This window comes from Lacerta agilis, chromosome 10, assembly GCF_009819535.1.
Source record: "Lacerta agilis isolate rLacAgi1 chromosome 10, rLacAgi1.pri, whole genome shotgun sequence".
Lineage (NCBI taxonomy): Eukaryota > Metazoa > Chordata > Lepidosauria > Squamata > Lacertidae > Lacerta > Lacerta agilis.
Genome location: NC_046321.1, coordinates 26,169,172 through 26,189,924, shown reverse-complemented (window position 1 = coordinate 26,189,924; position 20,753 = coordinate 26,169,172). Strand labels below are relative to the sequence as shown.

General features: G+C 42.0%; 1 protein-coding gene across 4 annotated transcripts; it reads left to right on the top strand.

Annotated features, from left to right (window-relative positions):
- Positions 1 to 8,596: 8,596 nt before the first annotated feature.
- Positions 8,597 to 17,994, top strand: IFT27 (intraflagellar transport 27). Of its 4 annotated transcripts, none has more exons than XM_033162528.1 (7): positions 8,597 to 9,181; positions 13,065 to 13,144; positions 13,870 to 13,929; positions 15,683 to 15,742; positions 16,998 to 17,115; positions 17,411 to 17,520; positions 17,715 to 17,994. In XM_033162528.1, exons 2-7 carry the CDS (start codon positions 13,100 to 13,102, stop codon positions 17,811 to 17,813), a joined length of 492 nt encoding a protein of 163 aa, XP_033018419.1. In that variant the 5' UTR covers positions 8,597 to 9,181; positions 13,065 to 13,099; the 3' UTR covers positions 17,814 to 17,994. The 4 variants fall into 4 exon arrangements, with proteins under 4 accessions (XP_033018419.1, XP_033018418.1, XP_033018417.1 ...); XM_033162527.1 differs by having other exon boundaries at positions 9,136 to 9,250; XM_033162525.1 differs by lacking the exon at positions 8,597 to 9,181 and adding an exon at positions 9,425 to 9,630.
- The last annotated feature ends 2,759 nt before the right edge of the window (positions 17,995 to 20,753 follow it).

Sequence of the window (20,753 nt, the reverse complement as noted above, 5' to 3'; positions counted from 1 at the left end):
AATGAAGATGATAGACTTTATGGAACTTGCCGAGCTGACAGCGAGACTACGCGACCAAGAGGAGACGGTGCAAGAGGAGACGGAAGCAATTTAAAATTTATTTGAAAAAATATTGTAATGTTTAAATTTTATATCCCCTAGGGGAGTTGTTATAGGTTTTCGGTAATAGTATGGTGCAGATGAAATATAATTAAAATGTTTTAAGTAAATAATAACGGATGATTTGTTAATAAGTAAGTTAACAATAATGGATGATTGTTAATGTATGAAACTGCCAATGAAGATTGGAAATGAAAATCAGATGGAAGGGATCGAGAGAAGTCACCCTAAGATGTCAGAGGAAAAGTGTTAGGATTGTATAAGACTTACTTGTGTATTGTTTGTTTTTGTATTTGTTTTGTTTGTTTGTTTGTTGTTTTTATAAAATGAATAAAAATATTTTCAGAGAAGATCCATGACTTGCAGCATGGAAGGCAGGTCTATGGTATTTGAGTAAAAATTGCAGGAGAGGGAAACAACAGTGAATTCACAGCAAGAGTCTGCTATAGATCTCCAAGCCAGAATGAAGGCTTGGATGATGCCTTCCTAGAGCAATTACAAAAAATTCAAAAATAAGAGATATAGTAGTCATGGGGGACTTCAACTATTCTGATATCTGTTGGAACTCAAGCTCTGCCAAGAATGTAAGATCCACCAAATTCCCCATTTGCCTTGTTGACAATTTTAGAGCTTTTGGAAGATGGTAACTGATTCATTAGAAGTTAAAAAATAAATAAAAGTTTGATGGCCAACTGCCTAGGATTCTGCAGCTATGATTCTTGCATTGCAAGGAGTTGGGCTAGATGAACTTTGGAGTGCTCTCCAACTCTTCACTTCTACGATTCTATGAAAACCAGAATCTAAAAATACCTGACTGCACCACTGAGCATACTGAAAAGTGGAGGGGGGAGAACCTTGAGAGAAGATCAGGGGGTAGCCATGCTTATCTTCTGCTAAAAGAAAGGAGCAGACAAAATTAACCAGGTGTCTGGATGATTGAGTAACAGTGTGCAGTGCTGCAAATTTGTTGCAAGATAAAAAGAAAAGAAAAATATTCTGATAATGAATAATGAGGAGAGGTGGGACAACAGCCAGGTACTAGCAGAATGGAAGAATGCTGCCCAGATGACTATCAGGACATTCTGTATTTTGTTATATGAGATTTATGTGGGAAACACACACACACACACACACACACACACACACACACGAATCGAAGAACAGTGACATATCCCAGGATTGTATATGAAATGTAAGCAGAAGATCATGCAAAAATACTGCCAATCTGCTCACACCCCAATTGTCTACTTCTTATGTCCAAGTTCTGTCCACACTTTTCAGGATCTTGAGTTTTCCCCCTTCCTTCACATCTGGCAAAGCTGTTTGCCTCCCTGTTAGCACTGCCCCTCATGTTCTTGTGCATTTTCCACAAAATATCTACAGCACAGGGAAAATTTACATTTGGGGACACTGTATCCTAATATCACATTTCTGACTGAATAATGGAAGATGATGTCAGGATCCTGTTTTTCAGCATTATATTTAATTCATCACAATCTTCAATTTTTAAAATGCATTTAAGGCTATAACAGACCCTCTAATCAGCTGCATTGGGAGAACGCAGGAAGTTTCCAAAAGAATTTAGGTCAATCTTGCAGTCACATACCCAGGGCCCCAATTATACTATGACTGTTACACATATAAATTAGGCACATTATTTGATGTTGTGTGATTATTTATTTGGAAGAAAACCTACTGCTGTGTGCTTATGCAAAGACCACAAGTTATGCTTGGCCTGGGAACCTTACTTCTGAAATTGCAAATTGCTGGGTTTGTAGAACCCGGAGCTTTGATTGGAATGCTGCCTTCAATATCTGCCCAGCTGTGACAAACAAAATCTAATACAGCAGAACCACAGAGGGTGAATTTTGAGAAATTCAGGGCAGACAAAGCGAAGTATTTCTTCAAGCAGCACACAGTAAAACGCTGGAATTGACTTCTACAAAATGTAAGGAAGGCCACCAATTTGGTCATGGTGGTTATGTACTACCTCCATGTTCAGAGGCAGCATGCCTGTGAATGTCAAGTGCTGGGGATCACAAAGGGAAATGATATTGGCACTCATGTCCTGTTTGGTTGGCCATTGTGAGAACTAGGTATGCCTTTGATCTGATCCAGCTCTTCCTAGAATACTTAGAAAATAAACACTGAATCCAACTTCATAACCTAATTCACTCAGCTACATTGGCTGCTGTCACATAGTTTCTGGTAAGATAGACATATAGTCATTCTAAAGCTTTGTCATTTGTTTACTATTAGCATTGCTTCTCTCCAGATATGCCAATTTAGATTCCTTGAGAACAGCAATTTAAGGGTTGTGGAGGCAAAGCACCACAGAGCCCTTTTCAGATGCTGTAAGCACGGAGAATGTGCACAAGCAGGCATGTAAGCACATTTTAGATACTGTATGCTGAAATTCGTTGAATGTACTTATTTGATACATTTAAATCCCACCCTCCAAAACATAGTGTTTTCTCAGAATAATATATGAAAAGGTATAAGTTCTTCTATCTCAGGCACAAACAAGTCACACTGGCACTCCAGACCAGAATCAAGGTCACAGTGCTTTCACATCAGCACCCACTACCCTCAGGCCACAGATAGAGATAGGCAGGTGTGTGGAGGAATGAGAAAAGTCTGTTTCCAGCATTCTTTGTCCTCTAGTGCAAGGGGTTGTGCAAGCTATTGTGAAACAAAGTTACCAGCAACCTGCTTATGCATTCCCTTGCACAACAACATCCTGCTGGCACAAAACATTTCACCAGCGGAACAAGTGTACTGCTAAGTGACAATATTAACCCAATTTAATTAATATTAAATTAACTTAAATCAGACATTGGATACAACTAGGGTGCTTTAAAAGTAAACCATCAAGCTGGAGTATTGCACTCAATAAGCTATGGGACATATCTTATAATGCCATCACCTTAATGAAACATCTTTATCAATTGTGAATACCTTTGTTTCCTATTTTTAGCATCACAAATTAAAACTGGAGCATTTGAAATGTTTAAAGGGCACAAAATCAGCTGAAATTAATGGGTCTCAAAAGCCACAGCTAGCAGTAGCCAGCATGTCTTGCTTCATGATTAGACTGCTCTGGGTTTGGAGAGCCCCACACAACATTGTTCTGTCACCAACTGGATAGGTACCAGGATAATCCTATCTGCATTTCAATGGACTGGGATCCCCTCCAGTTGTCCATTTTATTGCACATTCGTTATTTATGTTCATGGTGGTATCAGGGCAATTATATGGAATCCATTTTTAATACTGTTTGCACTGCAGGCGTTTGAGGGTAAACAGTACTAAAAGAAATCCTGTAACTTTTCATACCACCAATGTTCTGGTGTTGTTGCTTTGCGCCCCCCCCCCCCCATTTACAGTATAGTGCAAAAGTGGCCCTCCAGAAGGCAGTAATGCAGTTACCTTGGAGAAGTATCACTGAACTAAGAAAGTGGAATAATGTACAAACTGTTCAGTATACATCCACTACTAAAGCATTAGTATTGCATCAAATATATGTTGCAGAATGTATTTGCCAAACAAAACCCACCAGGCTGGAGGTGCCTAGGATTATCCTGTCTGCATTTCAATGGACTAAGGACCAGCACAGGCAGATGCTCCATATAACACAGGCTGATGGATCAACACACAGCTCTGACTCATCCTCTCAAAATCCATACACAAGAAATTGAGATAGCATTCACTAATTTAGGGATGTATTGTTGTTTTCTCAGCAGCAGTTTTTGCCTTCTCTTTGAGATATTTCTCAAACCTGGTAATGGTGCTTGGTCAAACTGGCTGAAAATAATTTAAGTTTAGATGGATTTGCTGAATGCCAGTTTCATTCTGCTCAATTGTTTTAAATTGTGTTGTTGTTGTTGTTTGAACCACCGGTGGCTTAATTGTGCCAAGATCTGAGGGCAGACACACTTGGACTAGATTCTCATTGAGGTGGTAAACATGTGTCAGGACTGTACCACTTTAGACTGCTGGTTGGGGACACACGTAATCAAATGCTACTCCATACAAAAATGTCCACAGAATGGAAGATGCCAGGATCTCCAAGGACGTGCTCTATGGAGAGCTGGCTTCCAGCACCAGGCCAGTTGGCAAACCAACACTGTGCTATAAAGATGTCTGCAAACGTGACATGAAGGCTGGCAACATCAACCCTATCATGTGGGAACCCCTTGCAGACAACCACAATGCCTGAAGACAATGCAGTCAAATTGTGTATCTATAGCAGTGACCAGAGGAGAAATGACCACTGGGAGGAGTGGAGAGAGGAGAAATGTCATAGTCCATCTGCAGCAGCACAACTGGACACCTTCATCTGCCCCAGCTGCAGGAAAACATGTCTCTCTCACTTCAGTCTTTACAGCTGTAGCAGGTGCTGCAACCTTCCAACAGCTTGACCTCACCCCCAAAGGCGTACTCTTCCATTGTCTCCTGAGACAGATGCCAGCAGCAATAAAAATAAAATTTATTTCACCTAGAAATCAGAGAGGAAAATCTAACCCAGCCGTCCTAACACACACTAGTGTTCTAAGTAAAGGAACATTTTTAGCATGAATATAATACCTTATGAACCCTCAGTTTTAACACCTCAGTGAAAACAAAGCCATAGATAATTATTCTCAACCGTTATTGTGTAATGCTACCAAGTTACTGTGGCAGTATAATGCAGTTTATCTGGATACCCATTTGGTTTCTGCTCCACTGCTGAAATTTCTCCTACAGCTGAAAGGTACATGTCAAACAATATATGTGAACTTTCCCCCTGTAAAGTAACCCAGAATTTGGCTGGGTAGTGTCACTCCATAGCTGCTAAGGTATGTTACAACTGATCTACCTCCTTACAGCTGCCCTAAGTCACAGAGCATGAATCAGAGGTGAAGGAAAAGATTTTGTGTCATTGTTATCCAAACCTTTCTGCTTTGCTGACTTTTACACTTGGTTGCTCTCTCTAACATTCCCCATTTACCACAGTCTTGAATGCTCAGAGTTCATGTTGGATGGCTTTCTTATTAGGGGAGAGTAAACCGGACAGCAATGTGACCAGAATTTACATAGGGTTTCCATTCCTTTGGCCCATACAGCTAATGCTCAAATGTGCATCTCAAATTCTGAGCATGTAGCAGCCTAGATGATACCTACAATATTTTTTGCAGTGTCAGAACTGTCCTCCTGTCCTTGCCCTCTAATCTTCAGTGATTATCAAGAAGAGATAATGAGCAAATACTCCCATAGTTCCATGCAACTTCAATTTTATTCAAAAGCCTCCAAGCTAAGAGTGGTTTCAGACATTCAAGAGTGGTTTCAGACATTCAAGATGTTATTGACTTTTGCTTCCTGTTTTCAGTGCATGTTGGTAATATTAAGAGAATAGCCACTCTTACTTCAAAGTAAACATGCATAGAATAAGGTTCTAAACCATTCTTTGATTAATGCTTTTGGACTGTTTTTTAAAACCTACAAGATCCTACATTACCCCAGCTTTGTTAACTGTTAGAGGTAGTTTGCTGTACAGTATATTGTTTCAAATTGTATAAGCTTAAGTCTGTTCTGAGATTAATTTGCTTTTGCCTGTATAGCAGCCTATTAGTTGAAAACTGCCAGTATGTCTCCCCTAATTTTGTTTTCTTTAAGTTAAACATACCCAGTTTAACTTAAACATCATTTTCGTATGTGTCATATATTTCAAACTCAGTGAGTGGAAGTCTGCCTTTCACAAAGATAAGGTTGTGGGTAAGATTTTTAATACCAATGTGTTTCTGACAATAACAAAAAAAAGTATGCCTCAAAGGTTTCTTTATCACCACCTATTTTCCCTTTCTTTCTTTCTTTCTTTCTTTGATTTGCTGTCCTCTCTCTTCTTGAACTTTGCTCCATTTCCCTCCTTTATTCAGTCCTCTGCTCACGCTTCTTCTATCAAAGTCCCATGTGTACCTCCTTAGGGTGGGTCAACTCTCACTTTGGTTTTAAAGTCTGCTGTTTAGAACACAGCTACGTTGACACTGTAACTATTTTATTTTCTGTCTCTTGCTAGACCCATCTCCCACAGTGTCTGACCATCTCAACATTTTGTAAAAAACAAAAACCTGTTAACCTCTACAGATAGAAAGCTAAAGTATAGTGTGAATTGAATCTTAAGAAAATGAATACAAGAGGGAACTGAACCCACACCTTCTACATCCCAAGTGAATGTCATAATCAGCCTTCTTTACACTTCTGCCAAGAGCTCCCTGCTTTCTTATTTGAAAGCTACTCTCCTGACTCTCTCAGTTAGTCACAAGGAACTACTGGGTTTTTGAAGGTTTCTCTAGCGCAGTAGTTCCTAAGAAGCATACTGGTCCTCAAGTTCTGTCTTAGCTGATATTAGGGGTGAAAATTTTACAGTTTGAGGTCCCTTTTATTCACTTTAGCTGTTTTGACTGATTTTATTATCTGTATTTTATAGAGGTTATTTTCTGCTGCTTTTACATGTTGTTTTTAGGTTAGCGCTGCAAGTTTCAGTGAAGCTATGTCCCTGTTCAAATAGAAAGAATCTGGGCTGATAAACAATTGAACCTGGTTTCATATGATTAGGACTCGCCCTCTTCTTCTGATCACAAACTTTTAACTGATTTTAATACTGTATTTTAAGATTGCTGTGATCCCTGGGACTTTGGTGAAAGGGGGGTTAAGAAAACTAACAAATAATAATTAGCATGGAAGGAGCCTTAAACCATGGCTGTCAGACCAGAGCTGTTGTGTCTGAATTGGGCTTATGTCTGAAGGCGAGGTAGAAATTTTATAAATAAATACAAAGAACTAAATGTTAAGATTGCTGGGCCATAATACAGATGGTAGTATCTAACTTTAATCATACTTAAGAGTAGATGTATTAGAATGAATAAGCACAGCTAACTTATGTCCATTCATTTCAGTGGATCTATTCTGAGTAAAACACACTTCACACACACACACCTTTAACAGTACACAAGAAGAAAAATGCAGTCATGACAGTTCCTTCATCTACCTTTTCCCCATCCTGCAATAGCAAGCAGGATTTCAGTTTTGCACCACAGCAGAGGGTGGAAGAGTGGACAAAGGAACCAAGTGAAAGAATGGAGAGAAGCTCTGGCAGACTGCATAATTTCCCACATCTCAGCAGTTTAAACAGGGCTGCATGTTTTAATTAGGGAATTACTAAGACTGCAATCTTATATACCAAGGATGGGGAACTTCAGGCCCAGGTTCCATAGGCAAACTCCAGCCTTCCAGATGTTTGGAACTACAATTCCAATCATCCCTAGCTAACAGGACCAGTGGTCAGGGATGATGGGAATTGTAGTCCCAAACATCTGGAGGGCCAGAGTTTGCCTATCCCTGATCTAGTCCCATCCCCTGCAATGCAAGAATCCTGCCCACAACTGTTATAGGAGCACAATCACGAGGCTGCCGGTTCAGATCGACACTAAAACACAAAGCTCGCTTGGTGGCCATGGGTTAGTTCTGAGGTCCCCAACCTTTTCAGATGAAAATCTGGCAGTGCTCACAATGCCACATGCAGCGGGCAAAACACCAACACTTACATACCCCAAATACATTAAAACAGAAAAGCAGGAAAGCCCATAACCAAACACTGCCCCCCAAAAAAATTAAAATTGGAGGGACAGGGGCTACATGCACCAAGTCAGAGGGTGCTACGAGGGCCGGCCTAAGGCATTTTGGCACCCGAGGAGGACCCCAAATGGCACCCCTCTACCTGCCAGGGAAGAAGGGGTTAGGGAAGATCTACATCAGGAACAAGAGGGGGGGGAGATCAACACCAGGATAAGCTGCCCTTGTGGATCCTGGCACCTGAGGCGGTCACCTCACCTTGCCACCTAGGTAGGCAGCCCTGGGCACTATACTGGGAACACCCGGGCTAGCCATTATCACCTCAACAGTGAGGATGTACACGTCCAGTGGGGCCTATGCCACCATAAAAGAAAGGCAGTATTGACACACAATGAACTCCAAAAAGCGAATGGCCTTTCCAGCTCTGGAGCAATGTCAGATGTTGCGACTAACTGCAAAACTGGCTGGCGCCTGCTTTCCGCCCTTCCCTACCATTTCTTCCCCGTTTTCGGGGTCAAGGGGTGGGGAAGCAGCAGCTACTCTCCCCTCTCTCTGCTTCCCATCCCGCCTCCCTTTTGGCCCCAGGGAAGGAAGGGTTCACTCGTTGCCTTTGCTCGGGAATTCGCGAGGAGAGGAGAGGCCCATCTGCTATGGTTGAGCAACAGTAGAAACCACCCATCCCCGAGCTGGGGCCGGGGTTACATAGACATTGAAGTGCGGCTGCCCGTTAACGATGAAGAAGGAAGGGTCGCCGGAGGAGCGTCAAAAAGCGCGCGGCGCCAGTGACCGTTGGAGACGGTTCGAACCCCCCCCCCCCGGCAGCGCACGCAACCCTTCCCCGCTCTCTCCCAAAGGAGGGGCAACTTGTGGGGGTGGGGAAGAGACAAGGCCAGCGTCGGTCTGCGCAGACGCGGAAAACTCAGTTAACCTTGCGTGGAGCCGCCATAAACACAGAAAGTACATAGGAGCCACATAGCGGCGTGGGAAGGCGCACTGTTGATGGGCGGGTGGGGGTGTTTAGGGATTGACTTGGGAAGTGAGCCCGCGTGCTGCCTCGCAGAATCCTAATGGAAAGTCGTCACCGAATCGGGATTATCCGAAGACAGTTTAACCGCAGTCGTTTCCGGCGTCCCTAGAGAATTTACAACGAAAAGTGCATGATTCCGTCCCAGTGGTACAGGCCGCCAGGGCTCAACCAATCATAAAATAGGCTCGTTTGGCGGATCATAAATCACCGGGTAGAAGAAGACGGTCCACGCACGCAAAATTGTTGCTTTGAATGACTTCATCGCTTCCTCGGGCAGGGGCGTTATCGCGGTTGGCGGCCCTGGACGACTTAAAATGATTGAGCACAAACTGAACCAATAGGCGCCTAGAGTTCCATTTGATCGGAACATGCTGAGAACTAATGAGCCGAGGGCATCGACGAAAAGGGCGGAAAAGACGTGAGAGGGAACAACCAAACGGAAATGTAGGCGGGCGCAACGCGAAACCAATCGCTTCTTCCGAGAACGGGGAGCGTCGGCCAATAGGATTGCAGGTGGGGGTGGGCGGGGAAGCGCGGACGTTCTCGAGTCCTGTTGCTAGGAGAGGGTTGGAGTCGCTTTTTTCCGTGAGAGGCGGAAGAGCGTGGTTTAAGTTGGAAGCTGGGTTTGGGGGGGACCCGGTAGCCAAGGCCCTGCGCTGCTGTCCCCGCGGATCTCAGGGCGGCTCTCCCTCCGCCGGCTCACCCGACCCGCTAGGCCCAACCTCAGGGGTCCCTTTCCCCGTCTGCCTGAATTCCAGCACCTCGATGCCTACACAACCCTCCCCTCCATAAGCGCCGGCCTCTTCCTCTCCCCTCTCCCCACAAAATCCTCTCCTGTGGTGAAGGGGTAGCGCAGGCCATGGTGAAGCTGGCTGCCAAGTGCATCGTGGCAGGTGAGTTCCGAAACTGGCCGCCTTGGCAGCATCGCTACAAATCGCACCTCGTGCATAGGGACCTGAGAGTCCCGGGCCAAGGCATGTCCTCATCTCTAAGGATGCGCTTAAGGTGTTCGGTTGCTTTTCTAGCAACGCAGCCTAACACGAAACCGTTGCTTTTAAATAATTCCCGCCCCGCTCTAGAAATCTCTTGAGAATTCCTTCCTTCCTAAATCGACATGGTTAGGATTGGGTTTTATATATATAGAGAGAGAGAGAGACAGAGAGAGAGTAAAGAGTACAGTATATGCCTTGGGTTAATTTTGTGCCCTGTAGAAAGGGAAGCACAGGACCACACCAGGTAGGAGGTCTTGCTCTTCAAAAAGCGAAAACACACAAAGAGAAAATAGCACGGCACACCTGCTATCTAATAAATCTATTGCTCTGAGATCAGTTTGACCCTCCAATGTCAAACATAAACTCTCCAGGGCATGGCTGATTTTCTATCAGTCACATCTAATTTTGCTTTTGTGGAGTGAATGTTTTGTCTCTCGTGTTGCAAACTTTCTTGCATCGGTTGGTGGCATATAAATCGATCAATAAATGATTCTAGTTGTTGAAAATGACAATTAGTCTGCAACAGGTCCTCCTTTTAAGGGGGCAAAGGCTTTCTTTGCAAACCTATAAAAGAAAACAATGGTGAAAGGAGGAGATTGTTTCAGTTCCATGTTATATAGCAGGCATGTCCAACTTTCAAGAGACAGATCTACTCCCACTATAAAATAACTGGTAGTGATCTACCAAAGTTGTTGAGCTTTTTTTTTTTTTTAAAAAAAAATCATTTGGTGGAGGGGTTCCTCAATTTACCACATACCCCCCATGATCTACCAGTAGATCACGATCTACCTGTTGGATGTCCCTGTTATATAAAAATGGACTGTAACTGGTAGTTTGAACTTATCTTGATTTGCCAGAAAACATATTGACTGGTGGGTGGGTGGTTGGTTGGTTAAAAAAACTGCAGATCAGGAGCCACTGTAGGCTTTAGGAGCAAAGTGTTCAGGTTAGATCAGCTTTTAGACAAGCAAGTTTCCCAAATAGAACAGAAAATGCCAAGATTATTGAAAGATGTTGTGGTTTTATCGCATGCTTAGCATTATGGGATGTTTCTTTAGAATCTTTAGTGTCATGACCCTAGAATCAGATTACTCTTTTTCAGGGGATGAGGGCAGACTGAAGGGGAAGGCCATGCAGGGCTAACCCCCTAAAAGCTCTTCCAAGCAGGGCTGGTGTGTCCCGCTTGAGGCGAAATGAGAAGTGCCACTCCACCACCACCATAGACGTGCCAGCATCAGCAAGATTCACAAGATCCCTTTGTGCTACGTGAGATCTTGCAAGATTTCAGCGAGATCTCGCTGGAAATGGGAACCAATGCCAGCACTGCTTCTCCACTGGTGGTTGGGGGAAGAACAGGCAGGGTGCCCATGAGGGTACCAACTCGGGGACTTCTGCTTCTTCATCCTGCCTTATAGGTGGGCAGTCAATTGGTGACAGTGCCCTTCCTGCCTAAGGATGTAGCACTGCTATCTTCAGTCTAGAGGACTCCATTGCAGAGGCCCCAATGAGGTGGGTGAGGCCAGAGCAGAAGACTAATGGAGCAGGCTGGGGCCTATAACTGAAAAGGCAACTACCACCAAGGGCAGGACCAGTAATAGGTGTGCTGCCACTGCCGCTATATAGAGCTCAGTCTCAATTTAATAATTGCTGAAGCTACATCAGCACTCTGCTCTGGGCCTCACAACAATATATTCTGTATTTTAACTTTAAAAGCAAACCTTACACCATCATTGATAAATGCAAAATACTCAATTTGCCTAAACAAATTTTATTTTCTAATTGCCTGACAAGGTGGCCTAGTCAACCAGAAGCGTATAAATTTGACAGTGTTGTCTCCTCATGCATAATGGACACATTTTTTTCTGCTATGTCCATTGGGTGCTCCTGTCTTACCTGGCATCCATGCAAGAGTATGAAGTTTGAGTGGAGTAAACACACACAGGCCAGCCGCCCTGAAAAGCACAATTTCCTTCAATTAGTCTTGGAAATAGTTGCTCAGTTTGAGCCTAAATACTGAATTTTTCATGCATGTTGCTCCTGCGTATGCATATCTAGCAGAACAATTGCATCCTTTGTGAACAGAGAGAAACTGTTGTGAATTCTTAGTGTTTCATGCATCTTATGCAGAAGAATTAACATGTTTTTCCTGTTGAATTCTGATGCCAAAAATGTTGAATTAAATATTTTTCCATACTGGAAAGTACAGTATGTTGCAGCTTTAGGAAATGTTTCCACAATGCCATTTGTTGTGTTCTGTACTATAGATCTCCTATCTTCACTCTTGTTCGCATTATGAACAGAAGACTGGACAAGGTTATTAGCATTCATTAATAAGAATGTTGTGGCAAACTCAAAGAAGCAAAATAATATTTATATAGCAGCAAGTAAAATATATAAGTAGACCAAAAGTGCTGATAGATGGTGAAGAAAAAAAACTAGAAAGTCAGTTTCTGTAGTGACCCATGCTATGATTAGTAGTACCACAGCAGATCTTTGGAGTTTGTGTACAGTGGAACCTCGGGTTGTGGACGTAATCTGTGACGGAGGCATGTCCGCAACTTGCAGCATTCGTAACCTGCAGCACCACGTCTGCGCATGCGCTATTTAGCGCTTCCGCGCATGCACAAGCAGTGAAACCCGGAAGTAACCCTTTCCAGTACTTCTGGGTTTCCCACGGTCCGCAACCTGAAAACACGTAACCCAAAGCGTTTGTAACCCGAGGTACCACTGTACTTGCAAAAAATTGAGAACAGGTGTCATACAGCCTGAGGGCCATGCTAGATGCAGTTCTGGAGAATCTTGAGCTGCCACAGAATTGGCAGGTAATTATTTTGCTCCTCGCTACAATCCACACAAAAAAGAAAAAACAGCTTTCGAAATGTGTGCTTTTCATTTCAAGGTGTGATGGGGGCATCCCTTGAAATGTAAATTGCAGCTTGGAAGAAACAATTTATGTGGGCACTGTGGTAGGAAGAAAAGCTTTCCCTCCCCAGAGACTCCTCAACCTCCCCTCAGCCACTGTTTACACTAAAAATATGCATTGCTTTTAATTACATTCACACAGTGAATGTCATGTCTAGCTTGGACCTGTTCCTTTGCCCAGATAGGTGTATTTAAATCCTTTGATTTCAGCATGCATATAAAATGTATAATATTGAACTGGTCATTGTTTACATCACATTTATTTATTTATTTAGGCCCCCCCTTTTGTTCATTTATTGAATTTATATGCCACTCTATACCCGCATGTCTATTATATTTCTTAGAATATAATTGGAGGAAGGAAGTGACTTAGCCAAATTAGAACAAAGGTATTTTTCCTATTTGTTGTGCAGGTGACCCAGCAGTGGGGAAAAGTGCCTTGGTCCAGATGTTCTGCAATGATGGGGCTCATTTTCAGAAAAATTATACATTGGTGAGCTTTTGGGTGGAATGACAAGCACCGGGGAGGAGAGACATCGGTGTGATCTTCACAGATCTGAATGTTAATCGTAGTGCTAAGTATCTTGGTTACATTTAAAACATCCCATCAGAAAAGTGGCAAGGATATATTTACCTAGGACCAGTTTGTACACTTACACAATCAATAATCATCAAATGCAGGAGGAGCAAAAATGCATCCCATTCCATTTCTCACTACTGTATATGTCTAAGGAAATGTGGAACAGGCACCCCATATAGAGACCTGTACATGTGGAAACCCAATTTGAGGGGGAAGACTTGTACAAATCAGGTCTCTGCACTTGTAGGTCTTCATGTTGAAACATACTTTTTTGTATTTACCTTAGGTGAGTAGAAAAAGAAGGATGTACTGTTTCTCTTCTGAAGATGGTTGCCTGAAAAAGCGTTTGAAAAATACCCTAAAGAATCTACAGCCAGAGTTAGTCCTGCAGCAAAAATAAACTTTCTATAACTATGAGCAACTGCATTCATTTCAGCCTGTTTTTGTTTTTCCAGGCTAGTCCCAAACATCCATTTTTCAGATTCTGAGTGTTTCTATGACATATAAATTAGTTTGTTATATTGTGATGATGATTTGAAAGGCCTGAAGTATTCTGTTGGCCCTAGGCAAGCATAGTATGAAAATACACTTGCTTCCTCTGAATCTTTATGACATGTTTACCTTATTTTGATTGACAGACAACAGGAGTAGAATTGCTGGTGAAGACGGTACTCATTCCAGAGACAAATGATAGTGTGGTGAGCCCAGCTATGATTTAAACAGATAGGCTTTTTTTTTTTTAAAAAAAAAAAAAGCCTATCTAGAATTCTCATTTTATTTTCAATGACTTTGTTTAACTTACTCAAATTCTGTTAGTTAATTTATACAAACATAGGAAAACTTATTTGTATAGCATTGTATAGCAAGTACTGTTTTGGGGGGACAGGAGGAGGGCAGGTGTGGAGGATTCCCTGGTCCTGAATGGGGTAACCGTGCCCCTGAAGGACCAGGTGCGCAGCCTGGGAGTCATTTTGGACTCACAGCTGTCCATGGAGGCGCAGGTTAATTCTGTGTCCAGGGCAGCTGTCTACCAGCTCCATCTGGTACGCAGGCTGAGACCCTACCTGCCCGCGGACTGTCTCACCAGAGTGGTGCATGCTCTGGTTATCTCCCGCTTGGACTACTGCAATGCGCTCTATGTGGGGCTACCTTTGAAGGTGACCCGTAAACTGCAGTTAATCCAGAATGCGGCAGCTAGACTAGTGACTGGGAGTGGCCGCCGGGACCACATAACACCGGTCCTGAGAGATCTACATTGGCTCCCAGTACGTTTCCGATCACAATTCAAAGTGTTGGTGCTGACCTTTAAAGCCCTAAACGGCCTCGGTCCTGTATACCTGAAGGAGCATCTCCACCCCCATCATTCAGCCCGGACACTGAGATCCAGTGCCGAGGGCCTTCTGGCGGTTCCCTCACTGCAAGAAGCAAAGCTACAGGGAACCAGGCAGAGGGCCTTCTCGGTAGTGGCGCCTGCTCTGTGGAATGCCCTCCCATCACAGGTCAAGGAGATAAACAACTACCTGACATTCAGAAAATACCTGAAGGCAGCCCTTTTCAGGGAAGTTTTTAATGTGTGATATTTTTGTATCTGATTTTTGTTGGAAGCCGCTCAGAGTGGCTGGGGAAATCCAGCCAGATGGGCGGGGTACAAATAATAAATATTATTATTATTATTAATAATAATAATAATATTAATGTTGACAATACAACATCTTGGACTCTAATTGGTTCCAATAACTTCATGCCCATTGGGACTCCTACCTCTTTGGGATAAAATGTAACTATGTTGGTATCTGAGTTGCCATTTTGTCTATGCAATAAGTTGATACTAGGAATAGAAGCAGAAATCAATGTTTTATAGCAGGCACATCCAACAGGTAGATAGTGATCTACCGGCAGATCACTGGGTGTCTGTGGTAGATCACAGGTAGATCACTGGCTCCCCAGAAAGAAGCTCAACAACTTTGGCTCCCCTAAAAAAGCCCTTAGCCCCCCCAAAACAGGACCTTCCTTCCTAAAAAAAGCTCAACAACTTTGACCTGAACCCCCAAAAAGGGTGGTAGATCACTGCCAGTCTCTTGGGAGTTGGCCACCCTTGTTTTATAGGAAAGAGAAGAACCAGCTTTCTGGACCATCTCAACTGCTTTGACTCCCCCTTCCCTCACAACTCTTTGCTGCCACCATTTGGTGAGGTAGTCACGGGCTGCTTGGTGAGATAGGGCTGTGAAATATTTGCAAGCTGAACTACCCTGGGCTATGGTGTGTGTTTTTTCTGTATTAAAATATATAATAGTTAATTCATTTCTATAGCTCTGTGGGTTAACATGTATTATTATTAATAATTATTAAGATTGTGATCACCGCTGTGCCTGAAGTGAGGTAGCATTTAAAAACTGTTTACTTAGTAGGGAAGGTTTCATGGCTACACATTGTTTTTGCTTTCGCTTTCAGGAACTCTTCCTCTTTGACTCAGCAGGGAAAGAAATCTTTTCTGAAATGCTAGAGAAACTGGCAAGTAGAATATAAGAGTTTTCATTCAACAGATAAGCTGTGAAGCACCCCTGGCCTCCACATCCTAATTAAAGCTTGCATAAGAACTGGGAGTAATCATTCCTTCCTGTCTTCTTTTTTCCTAACAACTGGATGGATCGTGGGGGGGGGGGGATTTCCCCATGCATAAAAGTTATTGGGAGGGGAAGAGAGTGGGTCAGTCTCCTAAACAAAAGTGGGCAGAAGTTTAAATACAATTGAGCAGTACAGCACAGTTTCAGGTGGACCAACTAATGCCTCCTGGTTATTTGAATTCTTTCAGATAATTAACACAGACCTTTGTCTGATCAAGCAAGACACTTATACAAGAATGCATATTTTGGGATTGTTTCACAGAAAATAGTTATGCCTTAATTTGGCTGTGCATTCCTGCTTTGTAAATTGAAAGCCCATGGATTTTATTGTGTTAAAAAAAAACCACAATTGTGCAAGGACTAAAGTCAGTCACTCCTTGCCTAAAAACTTTGTTGGGTCTCTGCAAAATAAAATGCGCAGAGTGTATATTTACATAGAGTAGGGATAGCCTGGTGCCCCCAGAGGTTGTTGGACATCAGCTCCCATCATCCCTGACCATTGTCTGTGCTGGCTGGGACTGATCAGGGTTGGAGTCCAGAAGCATCTGGAGAGCACAGTGTTGGCTATCCCTGACAAGGAATACCTTTTTATGTTTCCCTAATAGATCTTCAACTTAAACTTGCTTTGTTCTTACGTGTTTGGTAGCTTTCCTAGTTTTTAAAACACTGGGGCAGTTATGTTGATTCACGAAATGGGCATTGGCCTGGTACCTTGCTGAATATGCCAGAGAAAAGTATAAGCTGTAATCTCTTTCTTTGTCTTTCCCAATAGTTATGTTATATCTTCATTTGGGATGGTTTTTAGACTTCATTATGAGTTTATACTATGGTCTTTTCATGGAATATGATCAGCTACTGCTGCACCACAACACACCCACCCCAATTTTCCATCCTTGAAAGTACTTTTTTGAGGCTTTGGATAAGAATTTGGCTGAAACACAGCAATGTACCTTTCCCTTTGAATGCCACTGATATTTCCATAGGTGACGGAATCCTTGTCTGTCAGACTTTCTTTTCTAGCTCTGGTTTTCTGATGCTCCTTCTATACCAAAATTATTTTCTTATGAAGTCTCCAGGGCTGTACTGACTACTGACCACATCTGTTTCAACAGAGCTGACAATGTTTTCCTCTTGTTGCACAGTGGGAACAGCCCAATGTCCTGTGTATTGTATATGATGTTACCAATGAACAGTCTTTCAGTAACTCTGCCAAATGGCTTGAGAAGCTTAGGACCCAAGCCTCTGGAATACATATTCCAGGTAGGAGACTGAACATTTTTGCATTTATACTTTGTGCCTGTAACTCCTGCATGTGAGTTCTAACAGACATCAGCATCTCAGTTCCAAGCTGTTAGAATGCCATTCTTTTATTCAGTCAGTATCGGAAATAAATATGGGAAATACATATGACATGTGACTCCCTTGTGGTCTTTCTTTCCATCACCTTGTCAAACAACACATATTCCTGTCTCTTTTACCTGTTAACTTGCTAGATTTTATAGTGCCATTGTTAATCATTCAATGCTTCTTTTCTTCTTCCTTTTGTTTTTTGTAGGTGTGCTAGTGGGCAATAAGACCGATTTGATTGATAGGCGAGTTGTGGAACAAAAACAAGCTAAAGACTGGGCAGAAACCAATGGCCTAGAATATTGCGAGATATCAGTAGTGAGTGTCTATATAATCGGATATAGAGAAATAATTGCTTTCATTTTCAGATAGAGGAGGCACTGGATTATGTTGTCTTTCTGTAATTTAGCTTGTTTCCAGCAATTGTTGTTTCCTGCAATTGTTTGTTGAAGTAATTAAACGAGTTTTTCCTCACCTGTCATTATATATTTATTTATTTTCTATCTTTACAGAAAGAGATGGAAAACTATGAAGCCCCTTTTCACATCATGGCAAATGCCTTTCACCGACTCTACAAAGAGAGGGTGGAAACCTTTCATTCATTGGTATGAGGCACCTGTGAGTGTGATAACGCTTAGCTTGTTTCATTTCTTTGTGCCTGGAACTAATCAAATGTTTAGCAATCGCAGACTAAATCTTGTAAGAGTGGAAGTTAGACTTTTATTTTCTTATTATATGTTTTCCTGTAATTCTAAGCCAAAATAAACATATTGAAGGAGACTTTGACTATTATTTCAGCTGGTTATTACTTACCCAGTGACTTAAATTTTGGCATGCGTGGCTTTGCCTGATTGCAGTTTAAATATTGCGAAAGCGAGTATAATGTGGGTCAAAGCATTCCCAAATGATTGAGGGTTGTTTAAAAACATGATATTAGACATTCAGCTGGAGTGTATATTGCAGATCAGGAAAGATGCCATAAGAATCACCAGAATGTCAACGTAGTTAACGAGAAGAGTCAAAGAAGCTAGTAGAGGCAAAAAGACTTCCTTCAAGATATGGAGGTCTTGTCCAAACAAGAACAAAAAGTAACACAAGCTTTGGGAAACAAAGTGCAAGCAGTCAGTAAGGAAGAGCATATTGCTAAAAACGTGAAGTTCAAAACCAAGAAGTTATTCTAATACATTAGTAGCAGGAGACTATATGGGGAGGCAGACCCATGGATGACAAAAGTGTCAAAGGAGAATGAGGACATTGCAGAGAAGTTGAATGAATTATTTGCCTCTGTCATCATAGCAGAAGTTATGGGGCAGATCCCAGTGCCTGAACTCACTTTTGCAAGAAGGGAGTCTGAGGAACTGAGGCAGATAGTGGTGACATGAGATGAAGTTCTTTCTAGGCCTAATAGACTAAATAAAATAAAATTGGCAAGTTGCTGGGTCTAGATGACACCCACCTGAGAGTTCTCATAGAACACAAATGTGAAATTGCTGGTTTTCTAACAAAAATATGTAACTAGCCTTGATTGGAAAGTAGTCAATGTTATACTAATATATAAAAATGGATCCAGGGAGGTTTCTGGAAATTATAGGTCAGTTGGCTTAACATCTATCCTTGGAAAACTGGTGGAAAGTACTGTTAAGGATAAAATAACCAAGGAAATAGAAGAACAAGCCTAGGTGAAGCAGAGTCAGCATGGTTTCTGCAAGATCAAGTACTGTCCCAGAAACCCATTGGAGCTATCTGAAAGTGTCAACAAGCATATAAATAGAGGTGATGTGGTTGACATAATGTACTTGGATTTTCAAAAAGCTTCCGACAAGGTACTGCACAAAAGACTCCTGAGTAAGCTTAGCAGTCAATGAAAGGAAAGGTCCTCCTGTGGTGTAGGAACGGATTAAGTAGCAGGAAGCAGAGAGTAGTAATAAATGGTCAGTTCTCTGAATGGAAAGCTGTAGGAAGTTGAGTTCCCCAAAGGATTGCTTTTGGGACCTGTGTTTTTTAACTTGTTCATAAACCATCTTAGAGTTGGAGGTGAACAGTGGTGGCCAAGTTTGCTGATACTAAATTGATCAGGGTCATTAAAACAAAAAGATTGTGAAAACTTCCAGCAGGACCTCTCAAAACTAAGTGAATATGCAGTAGAATGCCTGTTGATGAGAATCGCAGGTGAGCCAAGGTGCTGTTGCATTCAGGTCCTGCTTGTGGGGTTCCTACAGATGTCTGGCTGGCCACTGTGAGGATAGGATTCTAAACCAGACGTGCCATTGGCCTGATCCAGCAGAGCTCTTACGTTCTTAAGCCCATGGGGTAGTTTTCACAACTTGGAGCTCTTCAGCGTTACTGCCAAGACCAATGTCAGTTTGTGACTTCACAATATTTATTTTGATCATTTAATTGATTGTTTTGATTTGGCTCATTCTCTCTGGCTGTTTGTAGTTCTCTTAACTGCTAAGGGCTTTTCTTCTCTTTTACCATTTGAGAATGCACTGCCCTCTGCTGGTGCCCAGACCATTTAAGGAAGGGTGTGTCAGCTGGGGGTTAGAACACAATTGCCTTTTAAGACTTTGCCTAGCATATTGAAACTTGCTTTTGCTTAACAGTTTTCTTCCCATTTTACTAGTGCTTGTCACATTGTACAGTTGTAACTGATGGGCTCCTGACATTTCCACTGTGGTATATAAAGAATTAATCTTGTGGGAGTGATATAGAATGCACTTGCTACTTTTATTGAGAGATTATACTGGAAAGACTTGTCATAACATATTTATCTATTCTGATTTTTTTTTTAATTCTTCCTTATCCCAAGGGCTCAGGGCAGGTCGTAACATGCTGCACATAAATAAAGTCTAAAAATATCATGTTACAAAACCAATACAACTCAAAGCATATTAATATGTCCCAATGTACACAGAGTTGTAGCACACTTACCAAAAACCAATCCAGATACAAAAGACTTGTGACTTTCCATATGCCATCTGCAAGTGCCAATGATACAGAAAAGCATCAATCAAGCAATCTCATTAGCTGCAAATACCTTTGACTAGAGATATGAGGTGCAGATTACCATTTTTGCACATGGGGTTCTTGCAAAGATGCTTTCTTTTTAGTAAAGCTAATAGCAGAGAGTTCCTGAAAAACAGTCTCGTTGATGAAGGCAAAGAAACTGCTGATTGAACTCTTAGTGTAAATTAACACACATAATAATAATAATAATAATAATAATAATAATAATAATTCCTGAAAAAGATGTTTAAATTGAATCAGCAATTCGTGTGGAACTTGCCCTTTAAAGCAGAAGGGTGGGAGATGGACAAGGAGTGAAGGTGGTGCTGTGCTTGAGAAATCTGGATTATGCCAAAAAGGCAGCAATTAAAGGCAGAATTAGTGGGGCTGCTGCTAGAATCCTCTAATAAATCCACATTCAGGAGCTGTCTTTTTATATTTTTAATCATAATTTTAATTAGATTTTCTGCAACACACATAATAACATAGGTACATAACATTAAATTAAATCTTATTCTTCATTTCTTTATATACATAATATTCCT